The 22,085-nt window shown below is 41.1% G+C and overlaps 2 protein-coding genes across 2 annotated transcripts in view; one reads left to right on the forward strand and one right to left on the reverse strand.

The window, feature by feature from the left end:
- Nucleotides 1-2,645, forward strand: part of LOC135547446 (F-box-like/WD repeat-containing protein TBL1X) — a 32,679-nt gene extending 30,034 nt beyond the window's left edge. The window contains exon 15 of the mRNA XM_064976472.1: nt 531-2,645. Within this exon, the coding sequence (XP_064832544.1) occupies nt 531-557 (27 nt within the window). The 3' untranslated portion in view covers nt 558-2,645. The remainder of the gene's footprint in view (nt 1-530) is intronic.
- Nucleotides 820-21,405, reverse strand: LOC135547447 (G-protein coupled receptor 143-like). Its single transcript, XM_064976473.1, has 9 exons — nt 20,955-21,405; nt 20,323-20,432; nt 14,546-14,640; nt 14,228-14,320; nt 13,590-13,699; nt 13,246-13,354; nt 11,067-11,184; nt 10,656-10,911; nt 820-3,839 (listed from the first exon to the last, which is right to left on the reverse strand). The coding sequence occupies exons 1-9, from the start codon at nt 21,211-21,213 to the stop codon at nt 3,736-3,738; spliced, it is 1,254 nt and encodes a 417-aa protein (XP_064832545.1). The 5' UTR covers nt 21,214-21,405; the 3' UTR covers nt 820-3,735.
- Between the last annotated feature and the right edge of the window lie 680 nt (nt 21,406-22,085).

Here is a 22,085-nt window from a genome sequence, read left to right on the forward strand (position 1 = left end):
ATAAGACAGTAGTTTTTGAATTGTTAGTAAGATTACTTGTTGGTTATTACTGCATTGTCGGAACTAGAAGCACAAGCATTTCGCTACACTCGCATTAACATCTGCTAACCATGTGTATGTGACAAATAAAATTTGATTTGATTTGAAGTTAAAGTTCGTTTCGTGAGCCTATGTTAACTCGCTTTAGCGCAATTACTGGAAGTCTATGAGCATCTACTAGCATTCTAGCAGATACCCATAGACTTCCAGTCATTGTGCTAACGGTAGTTAGCAATTGTGCACCAGTTAGCAACTTCCTTCAAACTGTACGCAGAGACATCAAAATGGTATCTACGAGTTCATCTGACTGGGGAAGTAGATAAATTGCCTCATTTGCAAAATCCCAAAGTATCCCTTTTAACCAAAGTGAATAAAAGCTAAGCCCCTAATGCTTTAGTCTCGGGACCAATGCTTTCAGAAGTGCATGGAGAGGAACCAAAATAATCCGAAGCATAATATGTATTATTAATCATGTTATCTTTGCCCTCCAGGTATGTGTTCTTGATCTCAGAAAATAGCATCCTGGCAGTGACTTTGAAGTTGGACCCTGCCATCAGCAAACACTCTCATAGCTCAAAGCAGGCCTGGCAACATGGAGGACATCCTCATAGGGCGGACACAGGAGACATTTTAACAACCACAAACTACTTAATGGCAGAGGCAATCCTCAGTTTGTGGATTTGTGTCTCCTGTTTAAGACCACAAAGAACTTTTCCTGGGTTAATTAACATACTGGACGAAATCCAATTTATTTTGTTCAGCCATGTTTTTAAAGGTGCCTTGCGGCCCTGCTGTTATCTGGCTAGGGTCTGAATCATGAGGAAGAGGGTTTGTATAGGAAGAGGTGTGAGGAGAGACAGACTGGTGTTTTGGGTGTGTTTGACATGAAATTGTGAGAGAAAGGTTGTGTTTTAGAACTTATCTAAGCACATGTTAGCCCTATGGAGTCCTGAGTTGAGAAACAATATGGGAGACATGAGGAGAGTGACATTGTTATTGCTGCACTGGCATTCTCAAATTATGTGATGTTTAAATTGTCCTCAGTGGAGAATAGTTCCTGTTTAAACAGTACTTCTTGCAGATTTTTCACAAACGGACTTCTGAAAGTCAGAGTTAAAAAAGGTGCCGCTATGCGGTAGCTCTGTGCTCGCATTTAATAACATCAAGGTCAACCAAAATCACCAAACTGACATGTTTAACTTCTCTAAGTTTGAATGACATTTAATTCACTTTAAAAAGAAAATATGCAAAAAGCGTGGTTTATAAGCATATATTCTCCCTTCTGGATGTACATTTAATGAATGTAAAGATATGTAAATTAGAAAAATACACAGACTTATATACTGTGTATATATGTTTATATTCAGTACACTTTAACGTAATCTTCTAGACGCTCAATACTGGCTTGAGCTATCACATCTTTTCTTTGCTGATACTCGGTTACAAGACCCTGATTCAATTTAATGCACGTCAGATAGATGTTTCTTTTGTTCCCATGTATGTTATTTTATTCTGACAATTATGTGTGTATCAGGTTGGTGTGTTAAGTCAGGTGGTGCTGAAGTGGACTGTAGTCATTTCACTGATGGCTCTTTACACTTTAAGCCATGGAGATCTGTGCCTCAACGTAACTGAATGGACCATGGGTAATGATGAATGGGATAAAGATGGGATGTTACATTCTGTAGACTCTACCTGTTTTGTCGGGGTTACCCCTGGCCCAGGTCTGGGATGTGAAACAGGACGTGTCTGTATTCAGCCCTAATGACAACCATTGAAATGGAAATCAGAACAGACAGAGCGCATGCTGATTTGAGAAGGAGAGGATGCTGTGAACATTTGTATTGTGTTGTCTTAATGTTGCTTTAGTAGCAATGTGTCATCACTAGTCATCTACTGAGCTTTTCTTACAGTACTCCTTTGTTTGGCAGGGTGATCGTTCTGGTGGAAATCCAGGTTACACGCTGACTGATCAACCAGGCTCTGATTGGTCAAATGGAAGTCCTACTGTAGCTTCTAAGCTGTGATTGGTTGAGTTGGGTTGAGGTCCCGACATTACCACCGCCTGATCTAATTGGTCAGATTGGACTTATTTGACTTGCCTGTATGATGGATTTAGCTTTGTGTGCAGTATGTCTACTTGTACTTATCGTGGTCTAACGTGACAGTCTTTTCAAACTAACAAGCCACCACTTTGAGAATGCCTTTTTTTTCTGGTCCATTCTTTCAGTCAAGCTCATTTTTAGGTCTTTCAGTCAAGCTCATTTTTAGAGCACTTTTTCAGAAGGTAGGCTCAGCTTTTGTTTGGATTTGTGCTGAAAGAGGAAGGCCAGCATTTTATTTCATTTTTTTTATATATAAATAATCTGGCGTTGATGTTTTTTTGCTGAGAGCCAATATTGTCTGTGTCAGACTGAGAATCGGGCTGTGGTTGGTGGCCATCTTGGCATGTTGAGAAGCCCAGTGTGGAATAAAATGCTGTGACTGACAGCGATCTCTCTCCTACCCCAGTCTAGGATATGGTCATCTGTTTCCAAGACTAAACAATGAATTCACACTCAATGTCTCAAATAAATCACTCTATTTTGATATGAGAAAACACTGTCCGTTTCTTGTATTGTTGGGTTTGTCACTTATGCAGCAGAATGTATAGCATTACTATAATCATGTGCATAATGATGAAGTAGATACTTAGTGTCAGTGTAGACCAAGGTGTGTAGACCAAGGAGACCAAGGTGCAGGGTGGTAAGCGTACATCTTTCTTAATTTTGATGAACACCTAAAAAAACAAAAGCTAAACGAAAGTAAAGTTCTGCAGGCTATACAGCAACTAACAAAATCAAGATCCCACAAACTCAGGTGGAAAACAGGCTGCCTAAGTATGATCCCCAATCAGAGACAACGATAGAGAGCTGCCTCTGATTGGGAACCATGCCAACAAAGAAATAGAACACATAGATTTTCCCACCCAATTCACACCCTGACCTAACCAAATAGAAAATAAAAAAGTCTCTCTAAGGTCAGGGCGTGACACCCTGCTTCAATTTGGGTTAAAGGTAACACCACCTCAACAATTGCTTGATGTTTAATACTGTATAAAATAGAATCAAAGTGCAATGTAAAAAATGTAATGTTAATGTTTTCCTCTAAATAGCATCTCAGGAAAGATATTCCCATTATTTTATGCTTTTGGGGGCTAATTATATGAACATGTCATATAGGGCAGTAATACTGGATCAAGTTGTAAGATCTTAATTTGAGCCAGTTTGCTAAAGCAGGAATATAAGGTAGCCTCGGGGACTATTCCATTACTGTACAGGTGATAGTTCAATAATGTAACACCACACTGTCTGTAGCAAATGGCGATTTAAGAGGGTGTTCAGTGATGAGGCAAATTAACTGGTCCTGTTATGTATCGTCACGACATATGAGGAGCAGACTGGTGGCCAAATGTGTCATGTTGTTCTGTGACAACATCAAGCCTATGACTGTGCTACAGCAGTAATTAAATGGCAGTTCTTAAGAGCGAAATAAATGAAATGGTACAGGTAGACATATCATTTTTAACACTGCTGTTGGATCTAAAGAGGTGCCTGAGTTGAGGGTTTTCAAACAGCGGATGGGACGGTCTAAAACTCAGTGGGGGAGAGACAAAACAAGATGGAGAGTGGAGGCTGGCAGCAGGTGATGCAGCAGCTAGTGCCTTGCAGAACTCCCCAATGATTCTCCATCTGCGTCTATATCCTCATAGTCTTGGTGCTCAGTGGAAATGTCGATTTCAATTGTACTAGACTCTGAACCTAGCAAGACAAAATAGGGGATAGGGGAGATGACTGAGTTAAGTGGGTATATACAATATATCCCTTCTCTTACACTTCAAATCATAACTCCCAAGTGCCTAAAATTATCATACATCCTCTGCTGCTGTCTTCATTCAAGGCATGCACAACAACTTCATACAAATATACAGTGCCTTGCGAAAGTATTCGGCCCCCTTGAACTTTGCGACCTTTTGCCACATTTCCGGCTTCAAACATAAAGATATAAAACTGTATTTTTTTGTGAAGAATTAACAACAAGTGGGACACAATCATGAAGTGGAACGACATTTATTGGATATTTCAAACTTTTTTAACAAATCAAAAACTGAAAAATTGGGCGTGCAAAATTATTCAGCCCCCTTAAGTTAATACTTTGTAGCGCCAAATTTTGCTGCGATTACAGCTGTAAGTCGCTTGGGGTATGTCTCTATCAGTTTTGCACATCGAGAGACTGAAATTTTTTCCCATTCCTCCTTGCAAAACAGCTCGACCTCAGTGAGGTTGGATGGAGAGCATTTGTGAACAGCAGTTTTCAGTTCTTTCCACAGATTCTCGATTGGATTCAGTTCTGGACTTTGACTTGGCCATTCTAACACCTGGATATGTTTATTTTTGAACCATTCCATTGTAGATTTTGCTTTATGTTTTGGATCATTGTCTTGTTGGAAGACAAATCTCCATCCCAGTCTCAGGTCTTTTGCAGACTCCATCAGGTTTTCTTCCAGAATGGTCCTGTATTTGGCTCCATCCATCTTCTCATCAATTTTAACCATCTTCCCTGTCCCTGCTGAAGAAAAGCAGGCCCAAACCATGATGCTGCCACCACCATGTTTGATAGTGGGGGTGGTGTGTTCAGGGTGATGAGCTGTGTTGCTTTTACGCCAAACATAACATTTTGCATTGTTGCCAAAAAGTTCAATTTTGGTTTCATCTGACCAGAACACCTTCTTCCACATGTTTGGTGTGTCTCCCAGGTGGCTTGTGGCGAACTTTAAACAACACTTTTTATGGATATCTTTAAGAAATGGCTTTCTTCTTGCCACTCTTCCATAAAGGCCAGATTTGTGCAATATACGACTGATTGTTGTCCTATGGACAGAGTCTCCCACCTCAGCTGTAGATCTCTGCAGTTCATCCAGAGTGATCATGGGCCTCTTGGCTGCATCTCTGATCAGTCTTCTCCTTGTATGAGCTGAAAGTTTAGAGGGACGGCCAGGTCTTGGTAGATTTGCAGTGGTCTGATACTCCTTCCATTTCAATATTATCGCTTGCACAGTGCTCCTTGGGATGTTTAAAGCTTGGGAAATCTTTTTGTATCCAAATCCGGCTTTAAACTTCTTCACAACAGTATCTCGGACCTGCCTGGTGTGTTCCTTGTTCTTCATGATGCTCTCTGCGCTTTTAACGGGCCTCTGAGACTATCACAGTGCAGGTGCATTTATACGGAGACTTGATTACACACAGGTGGATTGTATTTATCATCATTAGTCATTTAGGTCAACATTGGATCATTCAGAGATCCTCACTGAACTTCTGGAGAGAGTTTGCTGCACTGAAAGTAAAGGGGCTGAATAATTTTGCACGCCCAATTTTTCAGTTTTTGATTTGTTAAAAAAGTTTGAAATATCCAATAAATGTCGTTCCACTTCATGATTGTGTCCCACTTGTTGATTCTTCACAAATGTTTCTTTATGTTTGAAGCCTGAAATGTGGCAAAAGGTCGCAAAGTTCAAGGGGGCCGAATACTTTCGCAAGGCACTGTATCTGGCATATGTTTCAAATGATTGACAAATGTATTTTGGGAATTTTAGAATAGTTTCGACAGGACTCTATTTGCATGTGTTGTTATGGGTTCAAATATAAAAAAAATTCACCTCAACTCGATATTGAAACTTAATTCCCATGGGATTTACGATCCTTGAAAGTCATGATTTACATTTTTATTTTATTTTATAAAAAATCTATTAAAATATGCAGAGCCATATTCATAAACAAGAAACACTAAAGCCTTAAATGTTTTTCTTAAGGGGTTTTCATTTAAAAGTTAGGATGACTGTCAGGGATCTTGAACATCAATCAAAAACATTCAATATCGGTGTACATTATCTTGAAATTGTGCACACAAACAACTCACTAAGTCTGTTTAAATAGTAGAACATTTTAAATAGTTGACCTTGTGGATTTAAGATACACAGCAGCACACCCCGGTTCAATACATGTTCTACTATACTACAAAAACAGTACAGTGCCTTCAGAAAGTATTCATACCCTTTGACTTATTCAACATTTTGCTGTTGCAGCTTCAATTCAAAATGTATTACAAATATTTTTTTCTCAACCATCTACACACAATACCCCATAATGACAAAGTGAAATTATGTTTTTAGAAATACTCTATACAGTGCATTCGGGAAGGATTCAGACCCCTTGACTTTTTCCAAAAATGTTTACATTACAGCCTTATTCAAAAATGAATAAAATAAATACAATTCTGATCAATCTATAAACAATACCCCATTAATGACAAAGCGAAAACAGGTTTTTACAAATGTGTCGAGGCACAGATCTGGGGAAAGGTACCAAAGCATTTCTGCAGCATTGATGGTCCCCAAGAACACAGTGGCCTCCATCATTCTTAAATGGAAGAAGTTTGGAACCACCAAGACTCTTTCTAGATCTGGCTGCCTGGCCAAATGGGGGAGAAGAACCTTGATCAGGGAGGTGACCAAGAACCCGATGGTCACTCTGACAGAGTTCCAGAGTACCTCTGTGGAGTTGGTTGTCTTCTGGAAGGTTCTCCCATCTCTGCAGCACTCCACCGATCAGGCCTTTATGGTAGAGTGGCCAGACAGAAGCCACTCCTCAGTAAAAGGCACATGACAGCCCACTTTGAGTTGCCAAAAGGCACCTGAAGGACTCTGACCATGAGAAACAAGATTCTCTGGTCTGATGAAACTAAAGATTGAACTCTTTGGCCTGGATGCCAAGCGTCATGTCTGGAGAAAACCAGGTGAAGCATGGTGGTGGCAGCATCATGCTATGGGGATGTTTTTCAGTGGCAGGGACTGAGAGACTAGTCAAGAAAAGTACAGTGAGATCCTTGATGAAAACCCACTCCAGAGCGCTCAGGACATCAGACTGGGGCGAAGGTTTACCTTCCAATAGGACAACGACACTAAGCACACAGCCAAGACAACGCAGGAGTGGCTTCAGGACAAGTCTCTAAATGTCCTTGAGTGGCCCAGCCAGAGCCCAAACTTGAACCTGATCGAACATCTCTGGAGAGACCTGAAATAATATGTGCAGTGACACTACCTATCCAACCTGACAGAGGTTGAGAGGATCTGCAGAGAAGAATGGGAGAAACTCCCCAAACACAGGTGTGCCAAGCTTTTAGCATCATCCCCAAGAAGATTTAAGTCTGTAATAGCTGCCAAAAGTGCTTCAACAAAGTACCAAGTAGGGTCTAAATACTTACGTGAATGTAGTATTTACATTTTTTATATGTAATACATTTGCAAACATTTCTAAAAACCTATTTTTGCTTTGTCATTATGGGGTATTGTGTGTAGATTGATGAGGAAAAACAATTTAATCCATATTAGAATATGGCTGTAATGTAATAAAATGTGGAAAAAGTCAAGGGGTCTGAATACTTTCCAAATATATACATGCATACATTACACATATATCCACATCTTTAAAAAATATGTTTTCCTATATTATTTTCCATGAACCCTACCACCCCTCCCCTAATTGGAGTAAACTAATGAACAACAACACTTAGGCTTCTACTTCCAGCTTATACATACTATATCAATTTTACGGACACAATCTATTTTACAATAGTCATCTTGTTTGTTTTTACTCCTATCCTTCCACTACCCTTAACCTCGCCCATCTATCTCTGAACACCATCCAGTCTGATTTCTATTTGCCACATATTTTTAACTGTGATGTTTCACAAAGTTCTAAACCAAGCCAAAACTGTTACTAGGCCACTCAGGAACATTGCTGTGTATTCATGGATGCCAAGGGAAGCCAGGCTACCCCAAAAAATGGACTAAGAAAAACATGTATGTATCTCTTTGTGTTTTCATAATTTTCTTTCAATTCGCAAGATGCTGAATGTATCTCACTGGAGAAAGCAACCAACAGTGCCCCTCTGTCTCTGTATGTGTAGCCCATCCTTCTGATGCTGTCTGGTCAAAAAGATTATGATATTGTTGCCGCACATAGCATTGAATGCAAGGGAAGCCAGTGAGCATTTGGTCTTCCTTGATTACAAAAGTTTAAAATAATAGCCAATCAGCATTGAGCTAAACTGAGTGAGCTGTTTAGCTGTGAATGGTCCTGGTACGCCAAAAGAAAGTGTCAAGGGAAACCAGTTTGGATTTGGCTTCACTCCTATCACAGAGAAATACGTCATCGATAGAAACAACTTGAATTGTTGCTTCCGGTGGCTAGCAAGCTAGCAAAAATGGTCCTTTTCCTAAATTAGCCATGTATAGTGATATGGATTTGGCCTTGTGGTTTTACTTAATTCTCTATACTGGTTAATGATTATAACTGCGATTTTGATCCAACCATAAAATACATTGTGCCCCTGGACTGAGATGAAGGAAGGTCAATATGTAGCTAGATGTAGAAGGCTAATGTTAACTAGCTACGGTCTCCCATGAAAGGAAATTAGGCTAGCGAGCAAGACTTTTGGCCAGGTCGACTAGGACAACAACAAACTGAAGTGTGTACTGTATGGTAGAGTCAGACTGTTTCATCAACATGAAAGAGAGGAGGATGGCATTGGCATTTCTCTACAAGTAGGGTGAGTCAAAATGTTTTTTTTCTGCTTGCATGAACACACACACAAATCAAAACCATGGCCAGCCACATCACATTTAGCTTATGTTGATTGGAATAAATTGTTTTTACTATCTTGTAAGTTGTCAATGTATTAGAGTAATCATAGGTGATATGATGTTGAAGTTGAAATGGTGCTGGAATAGTAGTGTTTGCGACCTGCAGTATTTCTCTGTGGTTCTAAATCAATAGTTGTTTAGTAGTCCGAAATTGTCGGAAATATGAACTTTATTGACCATACTGTAGGTCATGTAACTGTTTGTTACCTGCAATATACTTTACAAAGTTGAATTTATTCTGCCACTGTCTTTTTATTGTCTCAGCCCTAAGCATATATCACGGTCGCAAGGCATATGAACTAACAGGTTTAATAGCAAACGAGGCATTTATCACAACACATTGTATTGTATATTTGTCCTTGTGTTTTAGGTTATTGTCCTGCTGAAAGGTGAATTATTCTCCCAGTGTCTGTTGGAAACCATGTAGCAGGTTATCCTCTATGATTTTGTCTGTGCTTAGCTCTATTCCATTTCTTTTCATCCTAAAAAACTCCTAGTCCTTGCCATTGACAAGCATACCCATAACATGATGCAGCCACCACCATGCTTGAAAATATGAAGAGTGGTACTCCGTGATGTGTTGTGCTGAATTTGCCCCAAACATAACTCTTTGTATTCAGGACATAAAGTTAATTTCTTTGCCACATTTTTTTTTTTTCAGTTTTAATTGAATGCCTTATTGCAAACAGGATGCATGTTGTGGAACGTTTGTATTCTGTACAGGCTTCCTTCTTTTCACTCTGTCATTTAGGTGGTGAAATCTCTGTGCGGCTTCCTTCCTCACCATCAACTGAGTTAGGAAGGACACCTGTATCTTTGTCGTGACTGGTTGTATTGATACACCATCAAAAGTGTAATTAATAACTTCACCATGCTCAAAGGGATATTCAATGTCTGTTTTTTTGTTGTTGTTTTTTTTACCCATCTACCAATATTTTATGTATGTTTTTATATTTAACCTTTATTTAACTAGGCAAGTCAGTTAAGAACAAATTCTTATTTACATTGACGGCCTACCCAATAGGTGCCCTTCATTGCGAGGCTTCATTGCAAAACCTCCCTGGCCTTGGTCTTTGTGGTTGAATCTGAGTTTGAAATTCACTGCTCGACTGATGGATCTTAAAGATACAGTAACTGTATGTGTGGAGAAGTTTACATAGTCATTTAAAAATTACATTAGACTATTAAGACTATTAGTGCACATAGAGTGAGTTCATGCAACTTATTGTGTGACTTGTTAAGTAAATCTTTGCTCCTGAACTTTATTTAAACATGCCATAACAAAGGGCTTGAATACTTAACGACTCAAGACATTCAGCTTTTTAATTAAATTGTTTAAAAAAAAAAGTAAAACATTCCACTTTTACATTATGTGTTTAGGCTAGTGACACAAAAGCTTAATTTAATCCATTTTCAATTCAGGCTGTAACACAACAATTGGAAAAAGTCAAAGGATGTGAATGCATGCTTTGAGGGCACTGTAAATGTCATTTCTTGATTAGAACCAAATCCTTTTGTCCCCGGTAAGTTCTCCTGGCTCAGAACATCATCCTCTACAAGAAATCATCTAAGCTGGTCCTGGGGACAATGTCTGACAGTATTATATTATCAAAACTGGCTTTACTAAGGGAACCTCTGCCTGGTGAGTGAGGCACATTTCCTATGGGTCTGAAGCCATCTATAACATTATAATTTAAAACCAAACCCACGGTGGTATAATATGAAACAGACCAAGAGCAGCTTTATTGGCAGCACCATGCACTTTAGAATCTAGATGATGATGACCAGTGTGGGTATTACCGGTTTCATCAGCCCTGATACGCCCGGGCGTTACCATTGTCATTCTCCCTGCTCTGCAGCCATGTATGCCCATTACCTTCTGATAGGACGCTGATGGCGTCAGAGGCTGGCTGCCCATTGCCCTTGATGTTCTTGCCGGTCATGTTCTTGGCCTCCTGGGCGTGGCTCTGGTAGAGCAGGGTGGAGCCCACGATGGGGTTGTTAGCCGCCGAGGTGGAGGCTGAATCCCAGGCCAGCTCCCTTCTCCTCTGCAGGCTGCAGTCCACATCAAAGCCCGTCCAGCCATGGAAGGCCAACGTGTTGAGGAAGCCTGACATGGGGTTCAGGATCCCCTTGAAACAGTAGAACACAGAAACCCTCAGGTATGAACAAATCTGAGCCTTCAGTGTAACACACTAACATTGGTGCTGGACAAGTTTGCTACACAAACAAACACTTTTGGCTAAGATCGTTTACTATAATCAAAATGGATTCAAAGTGAACCCACCATGATAAACCAAGTGATGAGGGCTGTGTTTCGTATATTTTTCAGGTCACTGGCTTTTATGTCCGTCTGCATCTCCAGGTAAAACAGCAGGCTCTCATTGATTATGTTGGGAAGCCAGCTGAAAAGTGGGAAGTATAATACAGGTATTGTACATTAATGGCAGGAAAGCATACAGAATGTTTTAGAGGGATTTGTCTTGAGATCTATTGTCGATTAGAGAATGAGTAGTGGTCTGATACTCGTTAAATGTTGAACATGGAGGAAACCTCTTTAACTGAGGCATATTTTTAATAGTGCCAATGTTTTGTACCATTGCTGACTGGACAGATTCTCCCAGGGCTACCTACAAAAGTAATTAAAGTAATTGATTAAAAGTGTAGTAAAAAATCAGTTGAAGTGCCAGTTATTCCATTTGGAAACTTGGATATTAGATTCCAAGGGGCCTCTGTGGGTCTTCATAATGTTCTGAAAGTGTGTTTTTAGAAATATATGGATTTACACTACAGGATTATACGTATGACCTCTCTGAGGAAAGTCATGTAATTTATGAAAGACAGTCAGGAAGGACAGTTGCCTTAATCAAATTTAAGGTGACTTTGTTGCCAAGAGCTGTAATATACAGCATCGGTCAAAAGTTTGGACAAACCTACTCATTCAAGTTTTTTTTAAATTGTACTATTTTCTACATTGTAGAATAATAATGAAGACATCAAAACTATGAATAACACATATGGAGTCATGTAGTAACCAACAAAGTGTTTTCGATTTTTAAAAGTTGCCACCCTTTGCCTTGATGACAGCTTTGCACATGCTTGGCATTCTCTCAACCAGCTTCATGAGGTAGTCACCTGGTGTGCCTGTTAATTGTTAATTTCTTTCCTTCTTAATGCATTTGAGCCAATCAGTTGTGTTGTGACAATGTAGAGGTGTTATACAGAAGATAGCCCTATTTGGTAAAAGACCAAGTCCATATTATGGTAAGAACAGCTCAAATAAGCAAAGGAAAACAACAGTCCGCCATTACTTTAAGACATGAAGGTCAGTCAATCCGGAACATTTCAAGAACTTTGAAAGTTTCTTCAAGTGCAGTCGCAAAAACCATCAAGTGCTATGATGAAACTGGCTCTAATGAAGACCTCCACAGGAAAGGAATACCCAGAGTTACCTATGCTGCAGAGGATAAGTTCATTAGAGTAAACTGCACCTCAGATTGCAGCCCAAATAAATGTTTCACAGAATTCAAGTAACAGACACATCTCAACATCAACTGTTCAGAGGAGAATGTGTGAATCAGGCCTTCATGGTCGAAATGCTGCAAAGAAGCCACTACTAAAGGACAACAATAATAAGAAGAGACTTGCTTGGACCAAGAAACACTAGCAATGGACATTAGACCGGTGGAAATTTGTCCTTTGGTCTGATGAGTCCAAACTTGAGATTTTTGGTTCGAACCACCGTGTCTTTGTGAGATGCAGAGTAGGTGAATGGATGATCTCTGCATGTGTGGTTCCCCCTATGAAGCATGGAGGAGGAGGTGTGATGGTGTGGGTGTGCTTTTCTGGTGACATTGTCTGTGATTTATTTAGAATTCAAGGCACACTAAACCTGCATGGCTACCACAGCATTCTGCGGCGATACACCATCCTATCTGGTTTGCCCTTAGTGGGACTATAATTTGTTTCTCAACAGGACAACCTTACACAACCTCCAGACTGTGTACGGGCTATTTGACCAATAAGGAGAGTGATGGAGTGCTGCATCAGATAACCTGGCTTCCACAATCACCCGACCTCAACCCAATTGAGATGGTTTGGGATGAGTTGGACCTCAGAGTGAAGGAAAAGCATTACTCATGAAGCTGGTTGAGAGAATGACAAGAGAAAGGCAAAGGGTGGCTACTTGAAAAATCTCAAATATATTTTTAATTGTTTAACACTTTTTTGGTTACTACATAATTCCATGTCTGTTATTTCATAGTTTTGATGTCTCCACTATTATTATTCAACGTAAAAATAAAGAAAAACTCTTGAATGAGTAGGTGTGACCATTTCACTTGCCATCAAGCTATTTGTATGCTGTTTGGCTGACAATACAACATAACACAATACAATAGAACACAGGAGAAATTCCATACTGTGTACTGTGTATACAACAATGAAATGCAATATTGTGGTCTTACCAAATAAAGAAGACCAGCATGATTTTGAAGAAGCGTATTTTTATCTCTGTTCCCAGGCGTCTCTCATTTTTTGTGTAGATCCCTTGTCGTCCCTTCAATAATGCTGTCACTAAATGGAAAATACAAACGTTTAGAGATAAAAACACATTTCTGTAGGCCTGTACAGTTCAATACGATAGAGCTGTTAGTATTTATCTCTGTATGGAATATCTGATATGAGTGTGCTGGGCCCTGGTCAAAAGTAGCGCACTAAATAGGGAATGGGGTGCCATTTTGGAAGTATATTGCCTGTTCAGGGCTCTGTATCATAAAGAGCTTGGGCCGGAGGGGCAGGGTGAACTGACCTGCAGACACAGTCCTGGCGAACAGTGTAGGGTTGACTATAAGCACCAGCATTAGAGGAGCGTAGGTAGTAATGTAGTGAGGAATGGCATGCTGCAGGCCATTTTCACAGCTGAAACACAAGAGACCACACTGAGAGAAATGCACTGCACTGCACATCACACAACCATGCACGTTTCCTCCAAGCAGGGAGGAAGGATCACATGAGAATCAGTAGAGAGAGAATTTGCACACCACAATCCTCAGTCATTGAACTACAATATGGCTATTGACTGCCAGCACTGCACAGGTCTTGGAATGCACAGAAAACTGGTCTAACATCAAGAACAAAAGCAAAACATTGTGTTATTCACACCAGTTAGCACAATATCATACATTCCTCATGTATTCTGAGACAATGCTCACTCATCCCAGTATGTTGACAGTCAGCAGTACAGTAAACATTCGCAAGTATACATTTTCATTGCATTTCAGAACAACACAAACGTTATGTCATAGACACAGACAAAGCCAACCCACTGGGTACACACTGGTTAATAAATCAACATGGCTTCCACTTCATTTCAATGAAATGACGTTGAACCAATGTGAAATAGATGTTGAATTGACATCCGTGCCCAGTGTGAAGCTGTTGACATACCTGGAGATGGATGTGTAGTAGAGCATAGCCACACCCTCCACACACAGCAACACGGCCAGACCCCATGTGATCATGTGATAGAGGATGATGGTACTGACGGAACAACAAGACATCACGTCATGAGCCAGGCAGAGATTTCAAAAGACACATAGTATACTGCACACAATATTTCACTTATTAAACAAAAATATATATATATATATTTCACCTTTATTTAACCAGGTAGGCTAGTTGATAACAAGTTCTCATTTGCAACTGCTTTGATATAGAAGTGATACAGCAGAAGGTGATAGATGGCAGGAGGAGAGTATAGACTACCTGATTCCTGCAGATCTTCTGACCACCAGGAAGACGTCCACAGCATAACAGAAGGTCCACCAGAAGGATGCACTGAAGAACAGCTGGATCCACATCTGGGGAACACAAAACCAGATTCAACATCAGAACAACACACTGTATATAAACAATACTTCATCTAGCATCATACAGGATTATAAACATGGTTTAGAATCTCTCCTGAATAAGTAGATAGCTTTTTAATGTAACTAAAACTAATATAGGTCTAATCTCTTTTATTTCAAATAAGCCTATGTATGTGTCTCCATATGCATTCAGAGTTATATGTATACATGACCATCTTCGCAAATGTCAGTCAGTGTGTTCAAGCCCAAAAACTGGATCAAGGTTGCTAAATGCTCCCTGCAGAGTAATTTACTTATTCAGGGAATTTCACATGTTCTAAATCAGTGGTTCCCAAACTTTTTAGAGTCCTGTATCCCTTCAAACATTCAACCTTGAGCTGCGTACCCCCTCTAGCACCAGGGTCAGCACACTCTCAAATGTTGTTTTTTGCCATCATTGTAAGCCTGCCACACACACACAGACTATACGATACATTTATTAAACATAAGAATGAGTGTGAGTTTTTGTCACAAACCTGCTCATGGGAAGTGACAAAGAGCTTTTATATGACCAGGGCACAAATAATAAAATAATAATAATCAATCATTTTGCTCTTTATTTATTGTGAATTGTGAATAACTCACAACATGTCAATGAGAAGGGTGTGCTTGAAAGGATGCACATTACTCTGCAATATTGGGTTGTATTGGAGAGAGTCTCAGTCTTAAATAATTTCCCACACACAGTCTGTGCCTGTATTTAGTTTTCATGCTAGTAAAGGCCGAGAATCCACTCTCACATAGGTACATGGTTTCAAAGGGCAGCAGTGTCTTAACAGAGCGATTTGCCAAGGCAGGATACTCTGAGCGCAGCCCAATCCAGAAATCTGGCAGTCGCTTGTGATTAAATTCAATTTTCACGGAACCGCTTGTTGCAATTTTGATGAGGCTCTCTTGTGCAGATATCGGTAAGTGGACTGGAGGCAGGGCATGAAAGGGATAATGAATCCAGTTGTTTGTGTCATCCGTTTTGGGAAAGTACCTGCATAATTGCACACCCAACTGAAGCTAACTTGAAAACAAGGCTCCCTAAATTTTATCAGCATATTGAATGCGCAACCCAGGCTGGGAAAATTCTGGATCATTGTTACTCTTACTTCCGTGACACATACAAAGTCATCCCTCATCCTCCTTTCGGCAAATCTGACCACAACTCCATTTTGTTGCTCCCAGCCTATAGACAGAAACTAAAACAGGAAACGACCGTGCTCAGGTGTGTTCAACGGTGGTCCGACCAATCTGATTCCACGCTTCAAGATTGCTTCGATCACGTGGACTGGGATATGTTCCAGATAGCGTCGAACAACAACATTGATGTATATGCTGATTCGGTGAGCGAGTTTATTAGCAAGTACATCGGTGATGTTGTACTAACAGCGACTATTAAAACCTTCCCCAACCAGAAACCGTGGATTGATGGCAGCATTCGCGCAAAACTGAAAGTGCAAACCATTGCTTTTAAGCAGGGCAAGGCGACCAGAAACATGACCGAATACAAACAGTCTAGCTATTCCCTCCGCAAGGCAATCAGACAAGCTAAGCGTCATTATAGAGAAAGTAGAGTAGTAGTTAAACTGGCTCAGACACGAGGGGTATGTGGCAGGGTCAATCACGGATTACAAAAAGAAAACCAGCCCCGTCACGGACCTCAATGTCTTGCTCCCAGCCAAACTAAACAACTACTTTGCTCACTTTGAGGACAATACAGTGCCACTGACACGGCCCGCTACCAAAACCTGCGGCCTCTCCTTCACCGCAGCCAACATGAGTAAAACATTTAAACATGTTAACCCTCGCAAGGCTGCAGGCCCAGACGGCATCCCTAGCCGTGTCCTCAGAGCATGCGCAGACCAGCTGGCTGGTGTGTTTACGGACATATTCAATCAATCCCTATCCCAGTCTTCTGTTCCCACATGCTTCAAGAGGGCCACCATTGTTCCTGTTCCCAAGAAAGCTACGGTAACTGAGCTAAACGACTATCGCCCCGTAGCACTCACTTCCGTCATCATGAAGTGCTTTGAGAGACTAGTCAAGGACCATATCACCTCCACCCTACCTGACACCCTAGACCCACTCCAATTTGCTTACCAACACAATAGATCTACAGACGACGCAATCCCAATCACACTGCACACTGACCTAACCAATCTGGACAAGAGGAATACCGATGTAAGAATGCTGTGCATCAACTACAGCTCATCATTTAACTCCATAGTGCCCTCCAAACCCGTCATTAAGCTCGAGACCCTGGGTCTCGACCCCGCCCTGTCCAACTGGGTCCTGGACTTTCTGATGGGCCGCCCCCAGGTGGTGAGGGCAGGAAATAACATCTCCACCCCGCTGATCCTCAACACTAGGGCCCCACAAGGGTGAGTTCTCAGCCCTCTCCTAGTACTCCCTGTTCACCCATGACTGCGTGGCCATGCACGCCTCCAACTCCATCATCAATTTGCAGACGACACTAGAGTGGTAGGCTTGATTACCAACAACGATGAGATGGCCTACAGGGAGGAGGTGAGGGCCCTCGGAGTGTGGTGTTAGAAAAATAACCTCACACTCAACGTCAACAAAACAAAGGAGATGATCATGGACTTCAGGAAACAGCAGAGGGAGCACCCCCCTATCCACATCGATGGGACAGTAGTGGAGAAGGTGGGAAGTGTTAAGTTCCTCAGCGTACACATCACGGACAAACTGAAATGGTCCACCCACACAGACAGCGTGGAGAAGAACCTCAGGAGGCTGTTTTTGTCACCAAAAACACTCACAAACTTTTACAGATGCACAATTGAGAGCATCCTGTCGGGCTGTATCACCGCCTGGTATGGCAACTGTTCCGTCCATAATTGCAAGGCTCTCCAGAGGGTAGTGAGGTCTGCACAGCACATCACCGGGGGCAAACTACCTGCCCTCCAAAACACCTATACCACCCAATGTCACAGGAAGCCCATAAAGATCATCAAGGACAACAACCACCCGAGCCACTGCCTGTTCACCCCGCTATCATCCAGAAGGCGAGGTCCGTACAGGTGCATCAAAGCTGGGACCGAAAGACTGAAAAACAGCTTCTATTTCAAGGCCATCAGACTGTTAAACAGCCATCACTAACATTGAGTGGCTGCTGCCAACATACTGACTAGTCACTTTAAACAATGCCACTTTATATAATGTTTACATACCCTACATTACTCATCTCATATGTATATACTGTAATCTATACCATCTACTGCATCTTGCCTATGCTGTTCGGCCATCGCTCATCCATATATATATGTACATATTCTTATTCACTCCTTTACACTTGTGTGTGTATAAGGGAGTTGTTGTGAAATTGTTAGATAACTTGTTAGATATTACTGCATGGTCGGAACTAGAAGCACAAGCATTTCGCTACACTCACATTAACGTCTGCTAACCATGTGTATGTGACCAATACAATTTGATTTGATTTGAACTCACTCAGATGCTTCGCTATATCACATTTGACATTGTGTGTAAACTTCAGTTCATTTGCACATAAAAAAATCATACAATGCTGGAAAGACCCGTGTGTTGTCCTTGTTAATGCAGACAGAGAAGAGCTCCAACTTCTTAATCATTGCCTCAATTTTGTCCCGCACATTGAATATAGTTGCGTAGAGTCCCTGTAATCCTAGATTCAGATCACTCAGGCAAGAAAAAACATCACCCAGATAGGCCAGTCGTGTGAGAAACTCGTCATCATGCAAGCGGTCAGACAAGTGAAAATTATGGTCAGTAAAGACAACTTAAAGCTCGTCTCTCAATTAAAAAAATAAAACATGTCAATACTTTGCCCCTTGATAACCAGCGCACTTCTTCTGTATGTTGTGAAAGTGTTACATGGTCGCTGCCCTTATCATTGCATAGTGCAGAAAATACACAAGAGTTCAGGGGCCTTGCTTTAACACAGTTAACCATTTCCACTGTAGTGTCCAAAATGTCTTTCAAGCTGTCAGGCATTCCCTTGGCAGCAAGAACCTCTCTGTGGATGCTGCAGTGTACCCAAGTGGTGTCGGGAGCAACTGCTTGCACGCACGTCACCACTCCACTATGTCTCTCTGTCATGGCTTAGCGCCATCAGTACAGATACAAACACATCTTGACCACCAAAGTCCATTTGATGTCACAAAGCTGTCCAGTAACTAAAAAATATCCTCTCCTGTTTCCAGTGGTTTGCAGAAGAGGATGTCTTCCTTAATTGACCCCCCATAAACATAACGGACATATACCAGGAGCTGTGCAAGGCCCGCCACATGTGATGACTCATCCAGATGTAATGCATATAATTCAAAGGCTTGTAATGCGAGGCAGTAATTGTTTCAAAACGTGTCCTGCCATGTCACTGATGCGTCGTGTTGTTTGATGGAGCCATTGTCTTTATAGTTTTTGGGGCTTTTTCCCCCAGCATTGTCCCAGCCATATCCACGGCAGCAGGAAGAATGAAGTCCTCCACAATAGTATGGGGCTTGCCTGTCCTAGCCACTTGGTAGCTCACCATATAAGACACTTCTAGCCCCTTCTTATTAATGGTATCTGTTGCTTTTATACGTCTTACTACTTGAAAGTCATCTTAATTCTCACTCAAAAAACTCCCGTGGCTTATTTTTCAAATTGGGATGTTGTGTTTCTAAATGTCTGCAGAAGAGTGAAGGTTTCGTCAAATTGTGAGATAGTACTTTTGCACATATAACACACTGTGGCTGAGGAAAGGCACTACTCCCAACATAAGAAAACCCCAAATCAAAGTAGTTCCCATCATATTTGCCCCTCTTCGATGGTCCAACGTCGCTGTCTGTTGTTCGGTGCTTTCCCAGGTACATACGGACCGTTAGTGGAATTCCCACGATAGAGTAACAGTTCATGTGATTGGATATTAATTATTTGACTGGGCTACCTGTATTTTACATTGTGTTGTTATTTCGATGAACACTAGATGGTTGAATTTGATTTTTGGCAGTGAAACAGGGCTACTCAGGCGAGAAAAAAACCTCACCCAAATGTATAGCCCTGTTGGAAATTATAAATGGACTGTTTGAAAATGTGAAGATTTTTTTAATTTTTTTAATATAATTTCAAAAAACATGAATCACATTTTTATTTGGCGTACCCCCAACGGCATTGTGCATACCCCCAGTTTGGGAATACCTGCTCTAAATAAAGGTGTTGGTTCAACACGCCTGACTCTCCTCAACACCCTCTGCTGTGTGCAGTGAGATGGTTGTTATAACTTCTTTAAGCTTTAGGTATGAAGGAAGTTAGGGGTAGTTTCACAAGGCAATTAACTCGCTAGCACAATGATTGGAAGTCTATGGGTATCTGCTAGCATGCTACTTCTAAATTCCTTCATACTGGACATAGAGACATAAAAATGGTATCCACAAGTTCATCTGACTCTGGGAAAGTAGATAAAGGGCGACATTGCCAAAATCCCAAAGTATCCCTTTAACCACCATTTTGTCATGCAAGTGACTGTTTCAAATGTAAGATCATATCATCTGCTAGCCTGTTACTCCCAGTAATGTATATTTGCTGAGCTCATATTTGTCTCCTCTGCTAGGTCAGACGGTTTTCTTGGTTAGGTCACATGGTCAAGAAAACATCTATCATACATACTGCACTGCCGACACAGAACACCTCTGGCCACATGTCGCTGTTGTTGGCCACATTGATCCCCCTGACAAGGTTGGGCAGGCCCAGCCAGATGGATGACCTCACTATGATACCTGGAGGAGACAAACACAACAAGACCTCTCAAAACATCTGACCATCTTATAAAGATCTGTTTTGCAGGATGTCAATGAGGGAGGCTCCCGAGTAGCGCTGCATATCAGTGCTAGAGGCGTCACTACAGACCCTGGTTCGAGTCTAGGCTATATCACAATCACAATTGTGTGTGTATCCGTTGCTCCTCCACATACACATTCTACTCTCAGTCATTGTGTAATGATTGCAGTGAGACCCCCAGGCCAGTTCTAAAATCAAGCTAGTAGGCTAACAATCCATTCTTTGACTGATGATATGTGAGACCTATTGGCCTGCAAAATGCCAATTGCATAAATTGTATTTCACTAGCTACAATATCTGGTTCCATTGTCATAAGCTGTGCTAAACAATCTAAAATTGTACAGTAAAGTAGAGGAACACAATTACAAACGTGGTGTATGCCTACAACTTTGATTAAATTCTCCATTGTATCGACAGTGACGCGCAAGTTGTTCATGAAAAGTAACGGGACATAGCCTTACCTGCACATCCCAGTATATCACATATGCTGATGATAAACAATATTCTCGACGAAGACGCTGGTTTGGGAAGAGGGTACTGTCCAAGGCGCCTGTAACCCCTACGTTTGGGCAAAATTTGTAAAATAGAAAATATCAAACTTAAAGTTGCGCTACCGATGCAAATGGCGCCAAAGAAGAGGGGCTGAAAAGTAATGACAAATTCGGTCGATGCGTCTCGGTTTGGGCAGCAGAACGTCTCCAGCCTTGGGGATGCCATCATGGACTCGATGGAAAGAAGCAGGCTACGGTGTCAGGGGAGAAGAGAAAGGAAAATTCATTAATTTAGTCCGTGGCATGAGGTCTGTTTCAAGTGAAAATCATGGGTTGAATCATCATGTGCTTCTATTTAATCCTTCCAGTCTGGGTTTAACAGCCCCACATTGGTAAGAGGCCACATAAGAATGTTGCTCAACATTTGTAGTAAAAAGGCTTAGGCTACTTTTTGTTGTAAAATGTTTCCACAAAATTGTCCATGCCTCTATAATATTAAGTCTAAATTGCACTATGAGTGTGAGAAAACGTGGACATGTGTGTTTAGGAAAATACTGAATCATACCTTTAATAAATAGCAGATGCTGTAGTCCTAGTGGAAAATATGAATTGCACAGTATGCAAACTTTTACCAATTGTACAAGAACATCTGATACTATGCAGTTGTTTGGAGTGGTTTGAATGTAGGTAGGCTACATTAGGAAGTTGAAATAGAGTAACAAAGTTACTAAACCCTACCCTGTCCAGACAGACCATTTATGAATAGCCTATTGTGCAGCACCTGACCTGAGTAGCTAGAGGAGCTGCTACATTCCAGCTCTAAGAACCCGAAAAGCAGGTGAACCGTTGTAGAAATGATTTGTGGATCAATGGAGCTATGAATATGCATTGATTACAGAGAGGACATTCAGTGGGTTTATACAGTGGTATTCTAATCCATGCACCTTCTCTGACAAGGCACAAAGTAATGTGTGTTTTAATTTTACAGTGGCAGGGATTATATCAACATCATAGTGAATTGGATTTTTGCAGCTCTCGCTTCTCTTTCCTTCTCTCTCAATGAACACACCTAACTGCTGCTGACATCTGGTGGTAGATGAA

The sequence above is a fragment of the Oncorhynchus masou genome, chromosome 10 (assembly GCF_036934945.1).
Source record: "Oncorhynchus masou masou isolate Uvic2021 chromosome 10, UVic_Omas_1.1, whole genome shotgun sequence".
In the NCBI taxonomy this organism is placed as follows: Eukaryota; Metazoa; Chordata; class Actinopteri; order Salmoniformes; family Salmonidae; genus Oncorhynchus; species Oncorhynchus masou.